At 44.0% G+C, this 26,197-nt stretch overlaps 4 protein-coding genes across 4 annotated transcripts; 2 read left to right on the top strand and 2 right to left on the bottom strand.

Annotated features, from left to right (window-relative positions):
- Positions 1-2,409: 2,409 nt before the first annotated feature.
- Positions 2,410-3,447, bottom strand: gpr12 (G protein-coupled receptor 12; the record flags this gene model as incomplete). Its single annotated transcript, XM_080855562.1, has 1 exon — positions 2,410-3,447. The coding sequence occupies one exon, from the start codon at positions 3,445-3,447 to the stop codon at positions 2,410-2,412; it is 1,038 nt and encodes a 345-aa protein (XP_080711688.1).
- A 2,308-nt stretch (positions 3,448-5,755) lies between these two features.
- usp12a (ubiquitin specific peptidase 12a) lies at positions 5,756-11,245 on the bottom strand. Its single transcript, XM_080855563.1, has 9 exons — positions 11,162-11,245; positions 9,998-10,078; positions 9,674-9,887; positions 8,868-9,142; positions 8,116-8,192; positions 7,834-7,917; positions 7,232-7,429; positions 6,866-6,944; positions 5,756-6,353 (listed from the first exon to the last, which is right to left on the bottom strand). The coding sequence occupies exons 1-9, from the start codon at positions 11,207-11,209 to the stop codon at positions 6,252-6,254; spliced, it is 1,158 nt and encodes a 385-aa protein (XP_080711689.1). The 5' UTR covers positions 11,210-11,245; the 3' UTR covers positions 5,756-6,251.
- Positions 11,246-11,891: 646 nt separating this feature from the next.
- rpl21 (ribosomal protein L21) lies at positions 11,892-15,994 on the top strand. The gene is made up of 6 exons (XM_080855566.1): positions 11,892-11,938; positions 12,656-12,734; positions 13,117-13,178; positions 14,273-14,385; positions 15,131-15,281; positions 15,869-15,994. The coding sequence occupies exons 2-6, from the start codon at positions 12,668-12,670 to the stop codon at positions 15,956-15,958; spliced, it is 483 nt and encodes a 160-aa protein (XP_080711692.1). The 5' UTR covers positions 11,892-11,938; positions 12,656-12,667; the 3' UTR covers positions 15,959-15,994.
- A 6,110-nt stretch (positions 15,995-22,104) lies between these two features.
- gtf3ab (general transcription factor IIIA, b) lies at positions 22,105-25,209 on the top strand (the record flags this gene model as incomplete). The annotated part of the gene is given in 15 exon segments (XM_080855464.1): positions 22,105-22,144; positions 22,147-22,217; positions 22,538-22,573; positions 22,577-22,627; positions 22,631-22,632; positions 22,724-22,820; positions 22,918-23,006; positions 23,897-23,933; positions 23,937-23,967; positions 24,058-24,129; positions 24,259-24,291; positions 24,294-24,490; positions 24,851-24,904; positions 25,057-25,128; positions 25,132-25,209. Coding segments are annotated over 15 exon segments (960 nt in total).
- Positions 25,210-26,197: the final 988 nt, after the last annotated feature.

Below are 26,197 nucleotides of genomic sequence, written 5' to 3'. Positions count from 1 at the left end.
GCACGGTGGTCTGGAGGGGGGTTCGCAACTGGTAGTACCACCCCTCAGACCCCTTGGCCCCCTCATACACATATAGACATACGAAATACAAACACACACACAGGCATGCATATGCACGCGCGCACACACACAGACATCCACACACACATACGTACAGCCATGCAACTCAAATGCACAGGTGACTGTCCTTAGGTCGCATACATCCAGACAGTTTAGGTCACATTACGTGTACACTTCAAAATATTCACAAAAAGCGATGCAAGTTCAACTGCAAACAGGTAAGTACTGTCACAATGAGGGTATACGTATAGATTCATTCATAGCTAAATATTGGAAATGACATTCAGGGAACACAAGGCCCATCTGGGCACAGATTTTCAAGGACAAGTACATGAGGCAGTGACATCTGAGTAGTACTTTTACAGGTTAAGGGGAAGAAAAACTCACATTATCGAGGTTATGTTTCAAATTTGTCAGATAAGGTATTATGGTCAGTCCTGGTCAGGTTATTTTTTAACTCCATAGCCACTCCGTTTTATGGTCGGTTTAGTGATAGCTGTTATGTTGTGATTGATTATGTTGCTGGGGCGAGGCTTTTATTGCTGCTAAATCGGTTGAAGTATTGCTATTAATCGGTGAAAGAGTAAGCACACAGTTATTGCTGGCCGATGGAGTCCGGTTAAATGAAGCCTGGCTGGTTTGGTGTTGCAGGGTGAGACGTAAGGCGACTGAGTGGTCAGTGGCCGTGGTCAGAATTAGCTCATTGTGGTACTGCGTAGGAAAGGCAGGGGAAGCAGTTATAGCACTGTATCAATTTTAGAAGTGACTCTCGGAGGCAACTCATAAAGGAATCCACATAATTTTGACCCCTTCTCCATACGGTATTAAATGCGAGTCCTCCCAGTAACAAGAGAATCATTTTGGCCTAGATATTTACACATATTTCTAACTGACCTTAACCGACATATCCTGGTGATTGTATTGTGCTCAGTTTAGACATTATGTAGGCGATTCAACCGCACGGATTATCTGACACGTGAGATGATGTTATTCTAAGGATATCGTGCGATTCGTGCCATATTTGGTCGTTGATTCACGTGTTCACGTGAACCGTTTTCTGTTAGTCTTTAATAAACTCCCGCTTTAAAAAAAAAAAAAAAAAAAACATGCGCAGAAAAGAAAAGGGCTACAGGCCCAACCTGGGTACCCTAGGGGCTATACCTAATCCGTGTTTTAAACAGTCTTACAGGTAGGCCTGCACGTGCCACTTTAAAATATACTTTATAAGCCTAGCCGTGTTTTGTCACCGATTTACGACGGAATATCCAATGGTCATCACTCCTCTGAATAAAGCGTACATATGGTTTAATTACGATGGTCTGATCACTGCAGAGAAAAGCAATACAAAAAAATACATTCAGTAGAACTCTGTCACTACATTTAAGCGAGCCTTCGACGAAACCGCACTAAGCGCAAAGGAGAACAATTGGGCGTCTTCAACATTCAATTGAACAGTCTACAGGCTTTACTCAAAAAGCATCGAGCTCAAAGCCACCCATCATCTATATCTACAGAAGTCCCTGTTTGATCCTGTGGTTTTGTATGAAAGGACGCGGACAGACAGGTTATCACATAGGCTACTCGTAAAATAAAGGCATTTAAGGGTAACACGGCGGATTTTCCTTTCCGAGATTGTTGTTAGCTCTGAAATGGTATTTTTTTATGGGAATTGTCGTACATTCGGAGACGTTTGAGGTTGAGAGAACGACACGGCGCCTCTTCCTCTCTCTCCTCCTCCTGCTCGGTTTCTCCAGTGTCTGCGGAGGACGCCTGGGTTATTTTTAGCATTCCGCGGCCGTTTAGCTTTCAGCGCACGTTCAGTTCAGTGCAGCAGCGAGACGAGATGCTCGAGCCTCGGTTTCACGGCACAAGCCCGCCTTTTGGTCGGCCCCTGTCTTCTACGATACGCGCTCTCTCGGCAGCCAGACTTTTTTTTTTTTTTTTTTTAAATCCCAGCCTAAGAGACGAGCATACATTAACACAAGCCAGTGAGGATGAGTTAATATCTACACTATCACATTATATACAGCTGCCTGCCACAAGAAAACTGCCCCTTTTTCCAGACAGGGTGTGGCACCTTGTTTTCAGGAGAGGTTAAATATGGTTGGCAGAGAGGGATCCCGTGGCAGTGCTCAGATTTTACACCAAAGGGGAAGACGATTACAGGGCCACGCACACAGACAACACCCTGTGTACTTGACGGGTGATGTGGGAGGGGGGCGGCCAGACCTGCGTCATGTTCACCTCCTTTGGAGACAGGTGCTGATTAGAAACCCGGTGCTCAGCTCTCTGGGCTGCTCTGTCACCCATCAGCCACAGAAGAAGCACGACCCAGAGAGGTGCCCCTCGTCAGACATCGCTGGGGGTGCGGGCCCTCTGTGCCACACTGGCAGGGATGCATCCGCAGCAGATCAGCCACAGCGCCTTTTGGATCTCCTGGTTGCGGAAGGCGTAGATGACAGGGTTGATGACGGAGTTGTAGGTGGCGGGCACCAGGGTGGCATAGGTATAAAGCGGCGGGTAGGTATAGTCAGCTATCAGGGAGTAGACGGTGAACGGCATCCAGCACGCAGCGAAAGTGCCCAGTATAATAGCGAGCGTGGACACACCTTTCCGCGTGGTGACATAGTGAGGTGTAGCGGCCAGGAAGTGATGCTGTAGGGCGATCTGGTGGGCATGACGCATGACTATCTTGCATATCTGCACGTACAGCTGCAACATGAGTCCGAACAGCAGGAGGAAAGAGACAGAGAGCACCGCCACGTTGTTCTTGGTCAGTGGCCGCACCACGCTGCAGGTAGACTCTTCGCCCAGGCAGTTAACACCCGTGACGGGCAGCAGGCCCAGACAGAGTGACAGGCCCCACAGGAGAACTAGCATGGTGTAGGTGAAGGCGGCCGTCCTCTCCGAGTTGTAGGTCAAGGCGTAGTACAGCGACAGGTAGCGGTCGATGGTGATGGCCAGCAAGCTGAAGACCGAGGCGGAGAAGGAGGCCACCACCAGGCCCACGGTGAGCAACTGGGCAGAGTCTGACCGGAGGAGGTAGGCAAAGGTAAAGTGCAGAACCAGGCCCAGTCCGGCCAGCAGGTCCGCCAGAGCTAGGCTACCGATGAGCAGGAACATGGGAGCTCGGAGCGCCGGGTTCTGCCAGATCACCAGAACCACGAGGGCGTTCTCACATGCGATTAGCGTTCCTGAGGAACACAGCACGATGTCCCATGGGTTCACGAGCAGCTCCGACGACGACCCCCCGGGCGGGTACCCAGGTGGGAGCACGGGCGCCGAAGGAAACGCCACCATGGTGACGTTCTCCATGCCACCCCCTCCGCTGGCCCAGGTGGAGTCTGGGCCAAACCAGCTGGGGGTGACCGGAGCCTCCTCACTCATTGTGCCTCCCGTCTGAAACAGCAGACAACACAACAGTTATATACAAATACAAACACTTACTCATAGAGACTACTATAACAACCTAATAGAAAATTAGTCAGACATCTCTTTATTGCGATGCATTATCACAAACACTACTTTCACAGTGGCCTAGTAGGTTCCATTTTTAATACAGTATGTTTTTGGCCTATATGGTCCAGCAGTTATTGTTTACAGGCCTTAGCCAAATAAGAGTAAATGTTGTAATATCTGCACCAATGCCACTGTAATATCTGCGTCGAAAGAATAAAGCGCTCTTATGTCTCCATAAATGTATTTCTTTCTCTAGGGTGGTATCATTTTGCGTATCAGTAATATCTCGTATATAACCATGAGAGGCGGTGAATGCCGCCTTCCCGCGAACCGGTCTGCAGCCCGCGGATGCTCGAAATAACGCAACAAACCTACACTTTCTGCACCATAGCGTCCATTGTAGCCCGTTCATATTTACTTTTTGTGCTTATAACGACAACATGTGTAAACATTAAACATTACTTCTGGTCCTAGCATAGCACTTGTTCTCTAAAATAGGCGCCTTCATTCATTCAGGGGTTATTATTCATCACCATCCGTAGCCATAGCCTACCTTGATTCTTGGAGTAGAGGTGTCTGTTTAGATGTGCTGACGACCTTGATGTATTTCCATGTTATGGAAAAAGACGGTGGCAGGTGCAGCACTGGCAGAAAGCCGCACGGGAAATTCGAGGCCGGTGACCGTTTCTTTGTGAGGGGCTCAAAAGCAACAGCGGCGCTGTACTGTCTTCACGAACATCATTACCGACTGCGGCTGTGCAAAAGGCTGATCATGGGAGGGGTAGCGGCGGATTCCGAAACCGGGCAGATTCGGAACGGGTCCTGTTCCACCGATGGTAGAGGAGGGAGAAACAGCTCGATACACAGCCGTCTCCGAGACTGCTCAAGGGCGCATTCTAGAACACTGACGCGCATCCCTCACATGTTCCTATGGGTGTGTGGCTGTGTGCAAGAGAGAGAAGGTGGGGGCTGGCACAGGCTGTACTGTATAACCTGGAGGATGCCGACCGACCGTCCTGGTGCATTCATTTCGGCAACCATTCAAATCACTGATAACGAAAGTTTATTTTTGTCCCTAACAGCATCTTAACATGAAGTTGTCTGTGGTTTCAGGGTGTAGTCTTGAACTATCACCAGTTACCCATGAGGAAACTGGACAGAGAGACAGACCTACCTGATTTCCAGACTACTTCCTAATGTTACCAACAGGTCTGCCTGCATCACCTTTGGTCTAAAATATGAAAAACAGGCTATAAGCTGTGTTCATGGAATTCTGAATATATTCGACCAATTGAAAAGCGCCTTTGATAGTTTTGCTGATAGTAATAGTATAGTTAAGGTATTAGGCAGACGCTTTCATCCAAGGCGACTTACAAAACATCAGATGAAAAGGGGCAAGTATGTCATGATGCTGAGTTTATCTATTGCACATCCACCCACTCCTTCCCACACACCACCACCACCAGCCAGACTGCTATTCTGGTCCTGTACTATTAACAGCACTGAGATCTATGTCACCCTACCTCACTCACAACCATCAACGCTCTTGCTCCCCATCGTCTGTTACCTTGTTCTTCTTCTTTCATCTCTCCTTTTATTTTAACTTGGCTGTGTAAATAGTTTAGTGAAGCGTATTGTTGAGTTTATGTTGGACACTGTATTTGAATCTAGTGACAGTTTAAAGAGTTACATTATTCTTCAGTAGCCTAGACTTCCTCATAAGGGTAAAACAAAAGAAAATTTAGATCCACAGGCTGGCATGCCCTGAGCCTAAAGTTACCACAAACAACCACTAGGCGTCAGTGTTGAGTTGGCGATGAGTCACCACAGGGGCTGGGTGGAGATGCCCACACCAGTGCAGTGGTAGAGCAGCACGACTGGTTTAACAAAGAGCAGACGCGAGGTCTTCGTCTATACATTTTTATTTTTTTCTTTAAAACAGAAAATGATTATTTCACAACAGGCCATCTCAAGCAAACCCGCACAATAACCTGCCAACACCTACAAAACGGTATCAAAAGTGCACCATAGTGTTATACCTCTCCCGCACTAAACCATTCACTTTTCTAGGTCAGTTTCTTAGTATAATTCTTACAATAATATTTATACAAATACCACTCTGTACAATGTAGAAATACATACCCCCTATTACTTAGGGCCCCATCCAGACCCAAACATTTCCCCTCAGCTCCTGAAGAGAGAAGCCCCCCCCCCCCCCCCCACATGCACAGGCCACAGGTCTCAGAAAGGCCACAGGCGCAGCATGAGGAAAAGAGCGCAGACACCTGGCATCATCATCATCATCATCATCAACAATATATGACCTAAAAGATCATTACACATACATGACTCTTTTCCCCAAGAAACAAACAAACAAACAGACAAACAAAAACCAACAGAAAAAATTGAATCATTCATACAATATACAAACCTCCTGGTTTTGACATTCATACAACAACCCTGTACATATGACACAACTCGCTGTCAGAAAACTTCGCACATAACCTCCCCCGGGTGGTACACTGATGCATCCAATCCAGGCCCTCACACCAGGAGAGTCAGCGGTCGGATGTGTGTTGGTCGAGTTGTGATGGCGACTGTTATGTCATTCCCAGACGGGACACTGCAGAATGCACGGATGCAGACAGGGCCTATTTATTTTAATTTTACTGCAGGTCTCCCACTTTCAGGCACTCCGCCCCACCCCCGCCGCCTTAAGTAAAACAACATGCTCAGTCTCTGGATTGGTAGAACAGGATGTAGCCAGATTCGGAGTTCTTGGAAATTTCTGAAGTGAGGCCATAAAATTCCTCGATAGCCTGGGCATCAATTTTCTGCAAAAACACACACACACCCGCAACTTCAGTTCTGACAGAAATTCCCTTTCTGAGTACCACTATGCATATTTAGTCAGGATGCCATCCAGGTCTCCATGCTTAAAAGGCATTTTTCCTTACATGTCATACTTGACAAAAGCATCAACAAAAGTCATTACAAGCACATGAAGTTATGCTAACACAGTACAAAATGTCTCAATTAAAACACTCATCAAGGCTTACAAGTGTAGCAGTCCTTTAGTGCACGACACAAAGGCATGTTTTTACAAATGCTACTTTGCTATCAACATCCAAAAAAAGATGTCAACATGTCAAAACAAAACATCCACTATGGCAACCAAGATTCTGATGAGCAAAACCTTGCAGAGTGTTAACAGGTTCAATCTGTGTCAATGTGCCTGGACACTCTAACAAGGCGCTTGGCAACAGTATTAGCTAATGCCAATTAGCAATGGTTTTAGCACTCCCAGCAAACATCTGTGCCTACACACAGGTGGTTGCAGGCTTACCTCTACAATATCGTCATCGAAGAGTAGCCAGAAGTCATGGCTCTTCACGATAGCTATGTAGTGTCCTCGGTTTGGACCACTGCAAACAGAACAGAGGTCCGACAGCGGGGGTTAGTGACTGGCGGAAATAGCAGGATAATCCTTGTATTTATGTTGAGCACTTTAGGGTGTGATCAGGAAGGTTTCTTGAACATTGAAAAATTAGAAAAAGGAAAACAATGGCAGGCTATTTTTCATTGGACATAATTCCTTGGATAATACCAGGATTATTTGGGAACAATGTCAACAAAGTGACTTTGGATAAAAGTGTCTGCTTAGTACGTGAACGTAAACTTGTGACAATGTGCTATGGATCTGCCAACCTACCTCCCACAATGCACCACTACAGCAACCAGGTCGTAGAGGCGCTCAGGGTTAGTGGCGTCGCCGGACGTGTTGAAGAGGCGGAGCTCGAGGGGGAAGACGACACGGTAGGACAGCTTGGTGTACCGCTGAAGCTGCTCCATGTACTTAAAGCGCTTGAGGTGCAGGGCCAGGATCATGGGCAGCTTCTTCACACGCATCCTGGACAAACACAGACAAACATGAGGATAAACAAACACACACACACACACTCATGTGGTCACACACAAACTAGCCAAAGAGAAAGCGCCCTTTACAGATCAATCGCACATATGCATGCTCATTTTTACGGTCCCAAGCATACAAATGAAATTACACAAACACACACAAACACACACACACACACACACACACACACACCCATACTACTGTATATATTGAGATGTATTGAGATATGTACTCAATCGTAGCCAAGACCAAACTGCCCTGTTTACATTTAAGTCACACACCCTTAAACTGTCTCAAAGTTGCACAATTACATATACACACGCTCCCTCACACACACAAAAACAAACACACACACATTTGGTTAATATGTCAACACAAACATTTCCAGACCCACTGACCTTTTGTGGGCCTCCTGCTTGCTTCTACATTCCTCGCAGTAGTACTTGTATTCACTGCACAGAGTCTCAGTGTTGCTAAAACCCCTTAAAACCAAAACACAAAAAAGTCCATTACTGTGGGGGGTCCCTGACAATTGACTTATATACAGCAGGAAAAGGTAAATCAGTTAAAGGGATTTGTGAAAATAGATCCACTGAATTTGAATTTTTAAATGAACCAGTGAAAATACATTTTTTTTGTATTGGTTTCAAGGCAGATTCTTCCTTTTAATTAGTCCTGACCTGAGACAGTGAGTGATTGACGTGTTCTGTTCGACGTCGACTGATAAGTCCAAGAAGTCTTCATCTTTGCTGCTTATCTGTGGAAGGAAAGAGTCCAAAAGTGCACATCAGATCCCAAGCTGTCGTCCCCCAACCTTTACCACTACCTCTTACAACATAACCATTGTTTGCTATCTGCTTAACACCAAACATGATCAGAAGGAGCTTCGCCTGTAGATCAGGTGTAATATCACTGTAAGTCACAAAAAGAATGAACACAATGTGTGGTAAGATATTGTAAAAGGAGGTAAGTAAGACTAGTAAGACTTTATTTATAGGTGTGAGAGGTGTGAGGTCAAGGCTTAAAAAACTCAGTCAAGCCTTTTGCTTTTGTTAATCAAAAGCAGAGGGTCAAATTAATAAAATGACTTGTCTGGCAAGTGTCACATAAATATGGCAGTACTTTCTCTTTTAGAGACTGACGTTTTTCAACCCGACAATAAACCGGACTGCATATCAGACCCAAGTCGATAAAAACAACTCAACCCTGGGTACAGAGTGCTATACTGAGATAAAAATTTCTCTGCGCAGGCTGCTGAAAGTCACTTTGGGTAAGACTGAAAGCTCTACACAGGTGTCTTATCTGTGAAGGGTGGGGCAACGGTGGGAAATGGGGCTAGAGGTGGTGACGGAGGGTTGGGAAAACCTAGCCCAAGTCTAGCCCAAGTCCAGATTAGGTCCAGACGAGATTCTCCTTACGCAGGTGCGCTTACCGTCTCACAGGTGAGGCAGCGTGTCTCGTTGGTCAGCGTGCCCTGGAAGATCTCGTGGACCCAGGTGGAGGCGGGTGCATTGTTGTTGCCGCTGGCGCTGCCACTGCTGCTCCCACTGCTGCTGCTGTTGTTGTTCTGGGAGTCCAGCGTGCCGTTGGCCAGGCGACCATTCTGCTTGTCCTGCTTCCTTTCCTCCTGCAGGAGGTCTGCGATGGTGTTCAGCAGGTAGTTCAGGAACTCGTGGGCATCCTGTTGCATGTAGTTATCAAAAAGCTCTGCAGAGGGCGACAGGAGGCAAGACCAACAGAGAAAGAAAAGGATAGATAGGGAGGGAGGGAGGGAGAGAGAGAGAGAGAGAGGGAGGAGGTGTTAGATAATATTCCCACTGGGGCTTTATAAATGAATAGGGGGTAAGGCAACGCTTTTCTGCTCATTTTACAGTCTGGATGTTCCCTAAATGGCCTGTTCATTTCCTTTTACTAGATTTTTCAAGGGTAAAATCACACAGTTGCCTCTGGAGCTAAAATCTAAATTAAGAGTGTCCTCCTTAATGGCAATCTCAACCTAAGCACTGGCCAAGCACTCCTTAAATAACCACCAAGTCCACTAACCACTAATCCCATTCTTGTCTATTCATCAGCTAATCCATTACATTATATTACAAAATACCTTAATTTACAAAGACTACATATACTCACTTGAATTCAAATACGTTCGCTGTGCTTGATGAATCCATTAAACATGTGCATCCTCCCCTACCCTCTTGCCCATAACTTTAGTCTGTAGATCAGACCACAACTCCTTACCATTCTCTTTCCGTAGTCGCGTAATGAACTTCTTTGGGGGGATGACACCCACTTTCCTCTTCTGGTTGGCGATGCTGTGGAACAGGTCTGCCAGACAGGTGAGCAGGTTTTCTTTGCGCCTGGGCTGGCTGCGGTAGGCCAAGATTTTTTCCCTGAACGGCCTGCAGAAATACAGAGCCTGCAACACCGAGTTGCAGTAGCAGGTGTTCCCGAACTGCAGTCCGATGAGAAAAAAAAACAAAGCAGAGGATCAGGGAATGGTCGTTTAGAGCGATAACACCTCCAAATTGCTGGAGAAAGGCATACATTGTCATCCCTACTTACGTTGACCAAACCAAAGTAGTGCTCGTTGACGGGGAACTGTTCAGAGCCAATCTCTTTTTCCAAGGCGGAGGCATTGGCGCCCTGAAAGAAGAACATGTACCCGTCATCAGAAAGAGCTTGTGTTTGCAAAATGTGTTCATCGTCCAGCAGTGAGAAACATCCTCTTGGCCAGGTGGATCGGATTAGTGAGCCGTGAGAGATTAGTTGGAACCCGCTCCTCACACACTCAAGGCAGATTTAAGGATCACCAAATAGTTTAAAAACTGAACACATCATAACCGAAATGTATTTCTTTATTTTAAATGTGTTTAACAAATAACTAAGAGATCATATTGAGCGTGAGAGTGAGTAACGTCAAGGGCTCGCATCCAACTGTGATGTAGGCTACAGAAGCTTTCACCAACCCGTACAATCATGTAGCCTACGCCAGATTGACGTCTAGGTAAACTAGACACTGCCGCAAAAGCGGAGAACAGTGATTGTGGCTACGATCAGAATTCAAAATGACCGCGGTGTGAACGGCTTCCTTCTGAAAAGAGGCGCATTCTTACACTAGAGATGTAGGCTACTTAACAGAGATTAACGACATTCATTAAGTGACCAATGGTACTGGTAAGCAACATGATGGCTACCTATAAATAATAGGCTCTGAAGCAGAGGCTTTTGCGTAAAAATAGTTTTCCAAATATTCCTCCTGATTGTAAAACACATTTTTGCCCAAGGCCAACGCAGATACGAAAGTAGGCTGTATGCTGGTGACCCGTGAAATTACATAGAATTAAAGGTGCGTAGCCTGTACCCATCAAGATGCTAGTAAGTACCTTGATAGCTAACCAGGAAAGCGAAGGCTACATGAAACCTCAGTGTTCTACTTTGCGGTCACTGGGTCAAACAAATCACAAACAGACTAGCAATGCTTTCAGCCGCCTAACAAGGTGCGCTACATTTGATCATATTGCACCTCGACAAGCAACAGTAGCCAATAATTCAGGCCTACGGCAACATTCACAGCACACGAAGGGAAGGCAGCAGCCACCAAGGAAAACTGTATAGCATAGGAAACAAATAATTTTAATCAATCTGACCATAACCACTAAGCGAAGACTGAGGTGCATTGTCTTTTAAAGCACAAAATTGGTACAAATGGACGTGCCATGTACTTACCATGGTACAAAAAGAGGCAAATTTGGAAACTGTCATTAGGATTTCCATTCGCCCAGCGCCATCTTCCACCCAATCACCGCGCGGAGGCGAGAAAGGACTCCCTCGTGAGGACAGATTGCTTGGGCTGGCCCACGGAACATAGCCCAAGCTGGGTCCTAGTGCCGTTACAGAGTGACCATTTGGTTAAAAAAAAAAAAAAAGCATGCAAACGGAGAGAGGTCCACAACTCATTGATGTGCTACTTCACTACAGTACTTTCGAGGTTTTCCAGCAGTGCATTTATTTATTTATAAGGGATAATTTCCATAAATTATAGCTTTAACGTTATTTTAATTCAACACAGTCAAGTGTTTATTTATTAAATAAAATATATTTGTATAGTATTACCATTTATGTATAATTGAATGTACTACATTTGTAATCCTTCCTTTGACCACTATACTTTGCTGTGTAATGTAAGGTTATTATTAAAAAGTATTGTATGCTGTCTGAAACTTCTACTTACCTTTGAATTATTTTTCATTGTCATAGCAGACTTTTACTCTTGTACTGCATCACAATTGCGGACGTGAATTAGTTCGTTATAGAGCTTTAATCATTAGGATCCATAGACATATAAACATATATTTTGTGTCTATGATTAGGATCTATTTCTGGGCGTTTATCATTTTTGATCAGGCACTGTCAAAGTAGACCTACTATCAACTTTACAAATTTCTGTGTCAGGACCCCATCATTCTCTTTCCGCCGTACCCGCCATCTTGCGAGCACCCGGGGGTAAGAGGATCTCCGTATTTTGTGAATTAAATCTTAAATTATAGCGATTATACAGCGAAGATAACTATGTAAATGTACACATTTACAACTGTCTTATGGATGGCTACTAAAATTGATAATTGGCGATCTTGTGGAGTTAATATAATTGTGCGATTGGCGTCTAAAACACTGGCGTGGCTGGCCATGTGGGCCAACATAAGAAGCCACGGTTGTTGGCTAGCTAACATCACTTCACTTTCTCGCCGCACAACTTTTAAGTAGAACTTGTATCCCGAACAGTCTGATAACATTTTAGCAGGGAAGTCAGATTTCTTACTCGTGCTGTCCACATAGTGACTCCTTGTTGTACTGATACGTTTCTGCAAACTGATGTTAATTACGTTATTGGTTAGCTAGCGGGCCAGGCCAGCGTTTTCTTGAATAATGTCCCTGTGCTGTTTACGGCAATAATCATATTGCGATAGCAGTGGGGTTTGCATGCTTTGTTAGAAATCTACTGGTTCCCTATGATGATTTGTCTCTTACGATCACGGTGGTGATGTGAGTTAAATACACATACATTTCTTTCTCCGCTGATCTGAGGGAAACCAGTAGCACAAAGCACACACTACTTAGTTAAGAGATGACGTTTCCCCTTCTCCTGTTTGGGCCCATTTAGCTTTGATGGAATATTTCTTCAAGACCTTGAAATTAACCATTCTTTACCTTTCCCCTCAGTAATTAGGCATCATGACGAACACAAGAGGCAAGAGGAGGGGGACCCGGTATATGTTCGCCCGTCCCTTCCGCAAGCATGGTAAGGGATCATAATAATTCATTTTTATTTTATCGGTTTGAAAATGTTGAGGAGTAACGTGTTGACGTTATCGACTAAAATTGTGCTGTCTACGGCAATAATCATATTGCGATAGCAGTGGAGTTTACATGCTTTGTTAGACATCTACTGGTTCCCTATGATGATTTGTCTCATACGATCACGGTGGTGATGTGAGTTAAATACACATGCATTTCTTTCTCCGCTGATCTGAGGGAAACCAGTGGCACAAAGCACACACACTTCCTAGTTAAAGGCGCCTTAAGCAACATTATGGCATCAAAATGGAAATATTCTGGATAAGACAATCTTTATGATGAGAGGGGGGAAATTAACTAATCTAACTGGCTGTTTTCCTCTGTAGGACCCGTTCCTCTGTCCGTATATATGCGCATTTACAAGAAGGGCGATATTGTTGACATCAAGGCAAGTGCACTCAGCGTGTGAGATGAGGTGTTGTATTCAGGTTGTCCATTTTTGACTGGTAGTATGACTCCCAAGTTAATTTTGAGTAATATGCCTGCATATAAATGTATACAAATGTCTGTATGACACAACATGCACATTTGTTTTAGTGATTCACTGTCTACTTGAAGCATGTACAGATACATTTATGCACGCACAAACAGGAAAAAGAGCAAGCTTAAAATATAGGGATTATAACTAAGTAAATGTACATATTTACAACTGTCTTATGTATGGCTACTAAAATTGATAATTGGCGATCTTGTGGAGTTAGTATAATTGTGCGATTGCGTCAAAAACATTGGCGTGCTGTGCACATATTGACTCCTTGTTGTACTGATACATTTCTGCAAACTGATGTTAATTACCTTATTGGATAGCTAGCGGGCCAGGCCAGCGGTTTCTTGAAATAATGTCCCTGTGCTGTCTACGGCAATAATCATATTGCGATAGCAGTGGAGTTTGCATGCTTTGTTAGACATCTACTGGTTCCCTATGATGATTTGTCTCTTACGATCACGGTGGTGATGTGAGTTAAATACACATACATTTCTTTCTCCGCTGATCTGAGGGAAACCAGTGGCACAAAGCACACACACTTCCTAGTTAAAGGCGCCTTAAGCAACATTATGGCATCAAAATGGAAATATTCTGGATAAGACCATCTTTATGATATTGACATTTACTTAACCATATTAGCACATTTATCATTATTTGATACTTTGGGCATTAAAAAGAGCTCTAAAACTAGCCGCAATAGCGTAGCCCTTTAGTTATTGGTGCCATCAAAAAATAAAGATTTGAGAAAAAAATGGCCTCCCCACTGCACATCGTGTCTCCGTCAATGACCAAGTTAATTTTGAGTAATATGCCTACATACAAATCTATACGTGTGTGTGTGTATGACACAACATGCACGTTTGTTTTAGTGATTCACTGCCTACTTGAAGCATGTACAGATACATTTCTGTACGCACACACAGGAAAAAGAACTGACCTGTCTTTCCCCATATTACTAGCAACACTCTTAAAGATGTTTCTGTTCACATTTGCAGGGCACAGGTACCGTTCAGAAGGGCATGCCTCATAAGTGTTATCATGGAAAAACAGGCCGTGTCTACAATGTTACCCAACATGCTGTGGGCATCATCGTAAACAAGCAGGTTAAGTAAGTATGTCAGCAGGGCGGAGGCAAAACTTCATCCCAACATGTTCCTTGGGTCATGCATGTCGATTATTTTTACAGTATATGGCTGACATGTACACTACCGTTCAAAAGTTTGGGGGTCACAAGAAAAGCAAATGAGGGGTTCTTTGACGAAAGCGAAGTTTGAAGGACACCATTTAGATTAAAAAAGGTATTTCATACCTCGTCAATTACTATATTTTCTATACATTTTTGCTCTTGTTCCTATTCAAATGTATTTAATGTGTGTTCATGGAAAACAAGGGAATGTCCAATTGACCCTTAAACTTTTGAACAGTAGTGTAAAGTTATTTCATGACAATTGGAACTGACGGTACTGTGCTAAATGATCAGATATCAGTAGTATGTTATTGATATGGTAATTCATGTTTCTTGGCCCATCCTGGTATGTCTCTGAATCAGGTACTATTTGGGTTGACTGCTGTTGTCTGCATACTTTAGGAGGAATGTACTTGGGAGGGATTGGCTTTAAAGTTACAGTACAGAATTAAACCCCACCTTCACTTTGCCATAAGGGCTGTTTAATGTCCTGTGTGGTCATTCATGTGGGGAAGATCATTAATCCTTTTAAAACCCTGTCGGACCACCAAATGTTTGAGCTGGGGTTTTATAGGGGGCACATGCATCCAGTGTGTTTGTTTAATTCAGGTGGACTCATGTTTCCTGGTCATCTTGTGTGATTGACTCTCTTACTGTTGCTTCTCAGGGGCAAGATCCTGGCCAAGAGAATCAATGTGCGCATTGAGCACATTAAGCACTCAAAGAGCAGGGACAGCTTCCTGCAGCGCGTCAAGGAGAACGAGAGGCGAAAGATCGAGGCCAAGCAGCAGGGCACATGGGTCGAGCTGAAGCGTCAGGTACTGGGAGCATAGACATACCCGTCAGTCAGAGGCATCTAACCCGCTACATTTGCTGGGCTTGTAGTAGAAATGGCAGAGTTTAGGTTGGTGATAAGGTGGTCTGCCTTAATGATACTGTTTTTGAAGTACTTTGAACTACATCTGAATTTACCTATTAGAGTTGTAAACGAAGAATTGGTCTTACATGCCAGTGTAAAAGTAGGTTTTCCCTTTTCCTTCACTTCCTGTAGTTCCAAACTATTGAGTGTGTATGTAAGGGATTAAAATGGCATGTTTTTAATGTGTATTGTAGATGTTCACACATCATACATGAATACACAGAAGTTTTTTTTGTGTTTTTTTTTTCATCCCTCAGCCCAAAGTAGCTTTAATGTGTTAGTACCCCAAACAACTTGTAGTGCCAAACTGGTTCCCTATGATTTGTCTTTTACGATCACGATGGTGATGTGAGTTAAATACACATACACTTCTTTCTCCGCTGATCTGAGGGCACCTAACCCAGTGGCACACTCTAACCCAGTGATCTAACCCAGTGGCACAAAGCGCCTGTGTAGTTTTGACATGCCTTTCTGTCTCTGTTGCAGCCTGCCGCCCCAAGGCCCGCCCACTTCATCAGCACCAAGAACAACGAGCCCGTGCTCCTGGAGCCCATCCCCTACGAGTTCATGGCATAAGTGTGCTGACCAACATAAACTGTTTGTACACAGAAACTTGACTCGCGTCTTCATTTCAGTCGGATGCTATTGGGCCTGTTAACCTCATGACTGGTAATCTGTGTCGGCTTTTTCGCTGTTTAAATAACTGATAAGCATTGTCAATTTTAGTGTGAAACTGAACGTTTCTTTAAGATGTGGCAAATTGTGGAGTGGTCCGTGTAGTGCCAAACTGGTTCCCTGTGATGATTTGTCTCTTACGATCACGATGGTGATGTGAGTTAAATACACATACATTTCTTTCTCCGCTGATCTGAGGGAAACCAGTGGCACAAGCACACACACTTCCTAGTTAAGAGATGGCGTTTCCCCTTCTCCTGTTTGGGCCCATGTAGCTGTGATGGAATAGTTCTTCACGATCTTGAAATGGGGTTGTCTATAAAGTGAACAGTGGGTGGCTGTAACTGGTTATTCGTTCTGATTTATTTCAGTTAGTTTGGCTCCTCATAATCCAGTTAGTCTATTTCCTGAACATTTGTATCTTAATTTGTCCCAAAAAAAAATAACTAAACATAGCACAAAAAGGAAATTTGTGTTTGGTAGATTATTTCTTTGTTGTAACGATAACGATGCTTCTGGGCAATACATCTCATACCGTTGGAAATCCTGTTATAGATCCCTTTTAAATGGTCCCACGTTTGTATGGAACATGCATTTGTGGGATGAGCAGCACAGCTGAGTATGTGGGTTGCGCCCATGAAAAATGCCAAATAAAACGTACGTACAAAAAGTAAGAAAATTTGTGTTTGGTAGATTATCTCTTTGTTACATTGCTTCTTGGCAAAAAAGCCTGTCTACTCCCCTTTCAGATGATGCCACATGTGCAGTGTTGTAGTGGTCCCTAGAGAAGTGGGTGTACGCAATGCTGACTGAAAAATAAGTGGGTATACCCTGGACTGCACATGTGCAAGGGACATTCATTTGTGGGATGAGCTGTAGAGCGGAGTTTGTGGGTTGCGCCGATGAAACATTTGCCAAACGGCTTATTCTGGCAAACTTCATGGGCGCAACCCACAAAGTCCGCTCTGCAGCTCATCCCACCAATGCATGTTCCTTTCAAATGTGGCACCATGTGAAGGAGTAAACGGGCTTTCCAACGGTATAAGATGTATTTCCAAGAAGCATTGTTACAACAAAGAAATAATCTACAAAGTTTCAGTATATTCTGCCACACTTTTCATGGGCGCAACCCAGGGTTCCATGGCAATGTTCCGAAAGCCCGCTGTTCCGAAATTGTGAGCACAGCGACGTGAACCACTATAGCCCACATGCACATCCCAATGAGTTGACGACACAAGCATAAACATATAAATGCATTCATTTCACAAGTATGGACTTTAATTCACAATATTTGTATACACATATGGCATTTGCATTGCGATGATAAAAAATACTTGTATGATGACCAACGCATGCATGCCTTGTCAGTGCTTGTAATGTCCTACGACAATCTGCCCGTAATTTCCACAAAACCAGAGTAGGCTAAATTAACAAATAAAAGGAAAATGAATATGCGTGATAGCCAGGTGAGCGTCTCCCCTGCGCAAATAAAATGTGGTGTGTGTTTTGTGCAACTTAAACTAGTTCTAAAGTATGCCAAGGGGGACTTTTCGCAATAATGGGCTTTCGGAACACTAAGCCGTCCCCCAACCCACATACTCAGCTCTGATGCTCATCCCACCAACGCATGCTCCTAACAAATGTGGCACCATTTGAAAGGGAAGAAAACAGGCTTTCCAACGGTATACGATGTATTGCCAAGAAGCATTGTAACAACAAAGAAATAATGTACCAAACACAACTTTCCTTATTTTGTTCTATGTTTAGCTTGTAGAAGACTTGACATGCCCAATTGCATTGGGTAGTTCCGGTTTATTTTTACTATAACCAAGGGGCTAAAGTAATCGATAGAATATTACATGTAGACTACATTTTTGGTTCTTTGAATGAATCTATTTGCATCTACGTCATGAATCTTGGTATTGAAAAGTCTGAGAAGTGCTACTGTCTTATTGGTGGTACGGCAACACACTAGTTTCAACAGCAGGGGGCAGTCGTAGCCTTTACTGCCATTACCTCCAGCCCTGCCCTCTGACGTTTCTCAACTAGCGCTGGTGTATTCTAATCTAAGCCATATACGATGACTGGGACGAATAAAGAAGGAAAGATGTATACAAAATATATACTTTTCTCTGTGTATTTAAGTGTAACCTTAGGCCTATAAAACTATTATGGTCTCAGCTGTGTACAATAGAACCTATCATCCGTGGGCTTGTCTTGTAAGGAATGAGTTGACTCACTTTCTGTTCAGATGAAATAAAAGGACAGTTGTGCAAACACAGTCGCGATATATTTTGAGTTATCTCGGATAATGATTGGCATGCCACCCTCACTGAATGGACTGAAATGTACGAGTGCAGTTTATTCTAGGGACCTTCCCGTCCTATCTTGACGAGTGGTGTTTAGTCAAGTCAGAGCGAAGGAGTGAATGGCTGAGTGGATATCTGACAAATATGCTCTCTCGTCCCACCTCAGTACTTTAACCAATATTTGCTCCTATTAGGGTCCGTTTGCTGAGGTAGGATCAACAGCAGCTGTTAGTCTGAGAGGATCAGTTTAATGAGCTGAGTACAAGAATACGTCTAAGTAAACCGAAAGTGGTGAGGGCTTGTTTATTTTTGAAATAATAATCATTAGTGATTTTGTTAGTTGTTCGATTTAGTTAAATAAACAACAAAAACATAACTTTAACATTTGGTTTCTCAGACCATCTTAATCAGTTGATTATCCAGGCCATTGACACGCAAAGATATCCTACTGTCACCATTTTCAAAACCCAACTATGGACTTTGCTGGTGCTGTGAGCTTGGGAATTCAAAGGTGAGAATGCAGTGATAAACTCTGTAGGTCAGAGGGGGAGAATGAGCTTTCGGGGTTACCAGATTGCTGGAGTCCATCACCCAAAATGAAAAAGGCCCATACACTTTGTCCCCTGGGAGCAGAGAGCAGCGGTACATTCTGCCAGCGTCCTCCTGTTTGGAGAGTTTAACAGCCCGGATAAATGTGATTAGGCGTCACAAAGGTCAGAAATCAATGCAATCAATCAGCAGGTGACACCGAGCAGCCCTGTTTATCGATCGCCATGGATACGGCAGAGAAGGGCTAATATTAAATCCAGGCCAGGGTGGTGTGTGGGTGGGGGTCACCACAGGGATGTGTAAAGAGCTGGGGGGGTTTGGGTGCGATCCCCACCCCGGAATAACCGTTCGGAGCCAGGAACCGAGAACCGAGTCGGAGCCAGATGTGTCCCAGTGTGGGCTGCCTTCAGAGGCGCTTCCATCTGTTCAAGCCGGCCCAGTGTCTCAGAGAGTGTCATCTGCTGTGGGTCAACACCTACGCTAATCAAATGATCACATTTAGCAGGGATGTTCTGTACTCTCCTTTGCTGCCAATCAAAAGGTGACATTTATCCCCTGGGCCCAAAGTGGATGTTGTGATTGTGTGTGTGTGTATGGGGAAGGTTAGTGCTATAGTCTATGTGTGTGTGTGAGAGACGGAGATTGTGTGTGTGAGTGAGTGTGTGAGGCAAGCACCATTGTGTGTGTGTGAGAGAGTGAGTGAGGCGAGCACCATTGTGTGCGTGTGTGTACTCAAACCAAAGACTGGGCCCTCGTCTGGTGCCTGGGAAGCTGTGAAGAACTGACTCATCTGAGTTACTGATTGAATAAAGGAAGAGCAAACAGAGGGATGGAGGATGGCTCTGGCGGATAAGAAGCCATGCAGCGGCGCGAGCCGCTCAATCATACCGGGGTGACACGCACAGATTGAGGCCGTCAGCTCGCGCAGTGGACATATCGACCTGCTCTTGTTACACATTAACATTCCCCTCACACACGCACACACACACACACACAACCCCCAACACTGAGGGGGTCAGGTTAAACACAGGACAATATGGTCTCAGACCACCCCACACACACTCTTCCTAATCCTCCGTGCCTTGGGCCAGACTCTCTCACTCTCTCCGTGACCTGATAAGGGGGAAAGGTGAGAAGAGGCCAGGAGGACAGAGATGGAGTCGGTTGTGAGGATCAGGCCCTGAGCTCCCACCACAAACGGAGCGCATTTGGTATCACCGCGAGATTGCCCTTGTTTGCCTTCTTGTCTTGTTGGTCGTTATCAGCACAGACCCTGGCCGATACAGATACAGAGACAGCCGTATTGATCCGGCCCTTCGCAGAGGAAGGGCCGGGACAGTGAGAGACCGGATGAGGAGGACTGCGAGACTGATAGTCCAGTAGGTGAATGGCTGACTACAAGGGCATGGGTGAGGCTGGCAATCCGTAGGCCATCTGACGAAAGCTCATCATATACCCCTCAGACCCTTTTTAAATGTGAAATCTGTGATTCTGCTTTTTGTCAAATTCAGTGAATTGCCCTCCCTATAGTTGCCTGTTCAGTGTGTGTGAATAAAACAATAACATCTCCAGTGTTCGTACACACTCCTGGCTCTGTAAGTGAGAAACAGACAAAGTGGCCGGGACCTTATTCCGACCAATCAACAACATTGCTGCAGGAGAGGTGTATTTAATTGGATGTTGAGTTCAAATATTGACATTCTTTCATAATTGGCATGCTGCTGGGCCCCTGTTTAGTCCTAGACCCTGAGTATCATCCCAAATCCTTCTTCCCTTTTGGCACCCCAGAGCCTGGGACAAAAGAAAGAGTGCTTTGAGGACAGGCAGACAGCAACAAGACTCTGAATAGGGGTCTAAGGACAGCAGGTATCTACTCACTATTATTAGTCATACACTGTAATGTCCTCCTGTGTCATATTTAATCTTCTGTGTGCTTAACACATGGGAGTAAGTGTTGTTTCCTGAAGGATGTGGGGCTTTTTACCTGATTAGTAACTAATCATGGTAAAGACCAGAAGGCATGTTTGTATATTGAGCAATGTTAGTGTGTGTGGATTCAGTCAGATCACCTTGGGACAGGATATGGAAACAAGCGCAGTGTTTTCTGGTGAGCAGTAAATCACAGGCTATCAGCGTACCATACTTGTGTGCTTGATAAGCTCTGATTAGGGCAGTAAATTCCACGTGGACATACGATAAATGGAGACGGATAGTCTCCCGGCCTCACACACACACAGACACACACACACAGAGACACACGCAGAAATGCTCCATACAGACTCCTACTGGACGCTGCTCTGATGACAACTTAATACTGTCATCAATCATTGTCAAGACAAATCCAAGGACCTTCATCTCAGTCATAACCATCGTAAAAATGACCCATGACCACAGTCAGCACTCTGTCGCCAGTGACAAGGCAAAACATTGTTCTGCCAATGTATGGTATGAAGGTGCAAGCTCACTCCATGACCCATACCTTCAGTAGTCTGACATCAAATACACAATCGCAGAGAGAATGCCCAGAAATAGATCTGCTGTCATACATATACAGTATGATCTTAACAGAATGCATTCGTAGAACAATAATGACAGAGCTATATCTGGATTGAAAAATATATTATCTTTCCGTATGATGTTTTAACCCAACTATAAACACTGACAGACTGGGGCATATATCTGATCTACTATGACTATTTACCATTTACATAATACTATTATGATTAAAATTCTATCATAAAACATCATTTAATTAAAGCCATCACAAAACAAATCCCCAGCCAATAAATTATTTCTCACTTTAATTATGAAAGATCCTACAACGTCACGTCTCGCCAGATATGATGGGAACCTGCCAAGTCATAATTGAAATTAGTTTAGAACCATAGCGAAAATAACTACATCATAGACTGACATTTTTGAGACGTCGTAAATATGTTGGCGATATTTCATGATACGCTACTGTTATAATCACATAATGTGTTACATTAACATAATTTTATAACTTGACACATGGTCTCCCCGTTGGTGCCCACTGCCCGAAAGTAGTATCTTCCACTCCGGATACAATTGAAAAATTCACTTCATGCCTGTGGGTCAAAAAACGTCCTGCGGATATTTGTGAGACTACAAACACCAAACTCGTTGTTGTCTAGCAAATCATCTAAACAGCCTTGAATAAATCAGAACATGGGCAAAAGATTCCAGAATATAGACAAAAACTTTGTTTGCTCTTTTTTAATTGCAAATCATCTTTCAAGTTTTGGAAGTTGGAGGCCCATCTATGCAAACACACTGGACTGGTGAGTACCATTTTATAGCCTAAACAGTTTGCTGCTCTTAAACTTACAGTCATTTTTACAAAGGAAAACTTAAGAAATACTGTCATTTGGAGGTCATTATCACCAATCTTCTAAAAGTATAGTTTGAAGATGCCTTGACTCCAATTGGTATGTATTATGCTTTTTGAAAAGTGCAGAGATGAAAATTCCCAAGTAACTAAACTATTTACTAGTACTTTGCCACCATTTTGAGATTAGTGTGTCTCGTAAGCTTTAAGGTGAGCATTTATCCTACTTTCTAAAGTAAGGACTTTGATCTGATTGTCAATTGTTCTACACAGAGGCCATTTGCATGTGCAAGCTGCAACAAGAGATTTTAGTCTCGTTACCAACTGACAAGGCATCACCTGACCCATAGTGGAGAGAAGCCTTAACGGTAAACCTAGGTTCAGTCCTGGAGATTTCCTCCACTCATTTTTATCTTGCATGTTGTGCTACTCTAACTCTGATCCTCTCCTCAACCCTAGATGTTCAGTGGAAGGATGTTCTCAAACTTTTGCCTCCAATGGCAGCATGAAAAAACATGTTTCTCGTGGCCAACATCAAAAGGAAAACCAATATGTTGTTTGTACAAAAAAGTCCTTCATTCTCATCAGCCAGTATGGCCTATATGGGAAAATTGATATTACCTAAAAATCCTTCAAAGCTATTTTTCTTCCAGTGTCATGTTGCAGGATGTGGCAAAGAATTCCGTAAGCGGAACCAGCTAAAGACCCATACGTGTGAGCACACAAAGATCTTTACTTTTGAGTGAGTATCAAGCAGAGCTTTCTGCTCCCGTCTGTTTTATAGTAAACTCCTCAAAAAAAGTTCGGAAACGTTTTTTTTACGGTTTATTATTCCTCCCCTTGAATAATACCAATTGGTATTGTATATCGTTGGAAAGCATGATTAGTCACCTTTACAACGAGGTACAACTTGTAAGGATTGTGCATTCATGGAATGAGCAACACAGCTATCCGTGTGGGTTGCGGCCCAATTTTTTTTTTGCCTAAATCCACTGCAATATTCTTCTGTTGGAATTCAGTGAGATATCGGAATGAGATTCTGGAGCCAGTGGCAATCCCATATCTCCAGAATCTGGGACCTAACTCCTTCCTCCAGTATGACAACACTCGCCCCCACAGAGGCAGGATCAGCACAAGAGTTTCTCCAGAATTTGGGAGTGGAGAGGATGGAATGGCCTGCCGTGAGTCCAGACCATAACCCAATTGAATACTTGTGGGATCAGCTTGGGCGTGCCAGAGTGACCATCGCAACCATGTTGGCTGACTTGTGACAAATTATGGTTCAGGAATGGGATGCCATCCCACAGCAGTGTGTGACCAGGCTGATGACCAGCTTGAGGAGGAGGTGCCAAGCTGTTGTGGCTGCGTATGGATCTTCCACAAGGTACTGAGGTCCCTGACAGTGTAAAATGAATAAAGTGTCAAAATGGCCAATATGTGTTGTTTTTTCTTTAATACTGTGGGAGAATCATCAAATCCAACTCAAAACAATAGTTAATACCAACAGAAGAATATTGCAGGGGATTTTGGCACATTTCTTTGGGCAGCTACCCACACGGTTAACTGTGTTGCTCATTCCACGAATGCACGATCCTTACAAGTTGTACCTCGTTGTAAAGGTGACTTAATCAGCAATTTCCAAGGATGCAACAAGAAGTTTGCAGGTTCTTAGCCACTGCAGAAACATGGCAAGGTCCATGATGGTAAGATTGAGTACTCTAATATTGCTTTAATTGTGCATTGACTTGAGGTGTTCCAACTGTGTCACTGTGGCTCTTTTGGCTCTCCTGCAGGTTACCCTTGTGCTGAGAGTGGTTGTGTCTTCAAAGGAAGCATGACTTGGGTGGGAAGGCAATGGTCCGGATGTAATAAATGCATTCATAATACATTAAATCTGCCAATGTTACCATCACATAAAGTATCACATTTAAACTTGAAGGCTTGTCTTTGGAACACATGACCAGTTAAGCTCTGTCTTTTGTAACCTACCATAGCGGCCCTGCACTGTGATGACTGTAAGAAGGTCTTCCTGAGGCCTGGTTCCTGCTGAAGCACCGACATAGGGTTCACCTGGGGGAGACCCGAGTGTTCCGTTGCAATGTGCAGGGATGTCCGAAGAGCTGCACCACCCAGTTCAATCTGAAGAGCCATGTTCTTTCCATCCATGAGGGCAAAAGACCATTCAAATGCCCCCATGCAGGCTGCAATAAGGTGTTTGCTATGAAGGTTGGAACATTTTATTTCCTTGCTTTCCTTTGGGATACTTTATCTTGTATAGTTTGTGTGCATGTATAATATTATTTACACAGACTTTATTTACTAAATTAGTTTTATTTTTGTATCTATTTTTATTTCAGTCTTTTTGCACACCACTGTCCTCCCTGTTTCTGTTATTTGTTGCATGTACCACAGATGGTTCATCTCCACCTGGGGTGCTGCACAGATGGACTTTCAATATGGCAGTAGAACCGCTGTCTGGATGTGAAAGCTGTGCTCGGTTTCCAGGAGGGATAACTAAAAAGAGCAGCGTTTACCTCACCTGTGATTTTTTCTTTAGTCCGTCTCAACACATTTTCATTCACACAGGAAAGTCTGAAACGCCATGGAGTGGCCCACGACCCCATGAAGAAGAAAATAAAGGTGAGCTGTAGAATTTGTGTGTGTCACTTGGCAAAGGTGTACATAAATGGGAACCAGTCATAATGTGTTGCATATCTAATTTCTATATTAAAGCTAAAAATTGAAATGGTCTTATTAAAGAATATTGTATGATCTCTTTCTCCTGTCCACAGAAAAATAACACTCCTAAATCAAATAAGGCTGGCAGTGCAGCTGCTCCCTCAGCTGCTCCCCCAGCTGCTGCTTAAGTCACTGCCAGTCTCCAGAACCTGAAGTTGGGGAAGACCAAACCCACAGACCGGACCAAGGTCAAGCCCAAGAGTTAAGGGAGGCCCCTCGGTATACGGAAGCCCGACGTCCATCTACCGTTTAGTTTCAGCTTTCTGTTCATCTCACTTTAACAAATAAATCTATTAACTGCAGCAGCCTCCTGGTCTGTCATCCATTTTGTGTGTGTGTGTCACATTTCTGGAGGGGTAAATTGTGAAGGCCTAAGTTGGCCCAACCTGTCTAAAGTGGGGTGTATATTTCACTGTCCAAGCTATGGGAGTGTCTTAATCCTACCGCGTAAAACCTAATCCACGTCGTCTTGGCCCCCGTTAAGAATGGAGTGCGATTAAAATAGTGCGACCCACTCATTAAACGGCTAGATTATAGTTCTTTGTGCTGAGGTCTCGAGAGGAGGTAGTAATCTTCAGTCATGATGAGGAAGTTCATTTGAACAAAGACTGGTTCTAATGAAGGGAGTCTCTACGGGAATGTGGGGTGTAATTGGGTCTGATTAAACCCGCTTATAAGTAGGCACATGTGCATGCACAAGGGGACACACACACACTGATAGTCTGACATGGATGCATGCGTCTATGAATACATGCAGAAATAACGGATATCACTCACCTATATCCACTATGGGAACGATTTATTTAAACAAATAGCTTAACATACACGCGCACACACACCCACACACATACTTACACACATACAAATATAAAACCCCCCAGCTCTACATGAGACCGCTGATCACGGTGATGGAGAGACCTTAAGGCTGCGTTCCTGGGGGTGTGGCCTCATGGGCGTGGCAGGTTTACTAAGGCCTGGTATGTTTGTTCGTTTGTTTTTAATAATTTCTTTGTCTTTTCTTCAGCATTGAGTGGTGGAAAAAAATCAGGCTCCGAGACTCGCATGTCTTAGTTTGCAACACAGTGGCTCCGTGGTGGAGAGTAGAAAAACACTGGGGAGCGGTTTTTTTTTGTTGGTTTGTTTGTCTGTTTTCTGATGTTTCTAAAAACACAAATGTCTGGGTGCAGTCTGAGG

This window comes from Sprattus sprattus (genome assembly GCF_963457725.1).
Source record: "Sprattus sprattus genome assembly, chromosome: 17".
In the NCBI taxonomy this organism is placed as follows: domain Eukaryota; kingdom Metazoa; phylum Chordata; class Actinopteri; order Clupeiformes; family Clupeidae; genus Sprattus; species Sprattus sprattus.
Note: the sequence above shows the minus strand (reverse complement) of the source record. Positions and strands in the feature narration are given on the sequence as shown.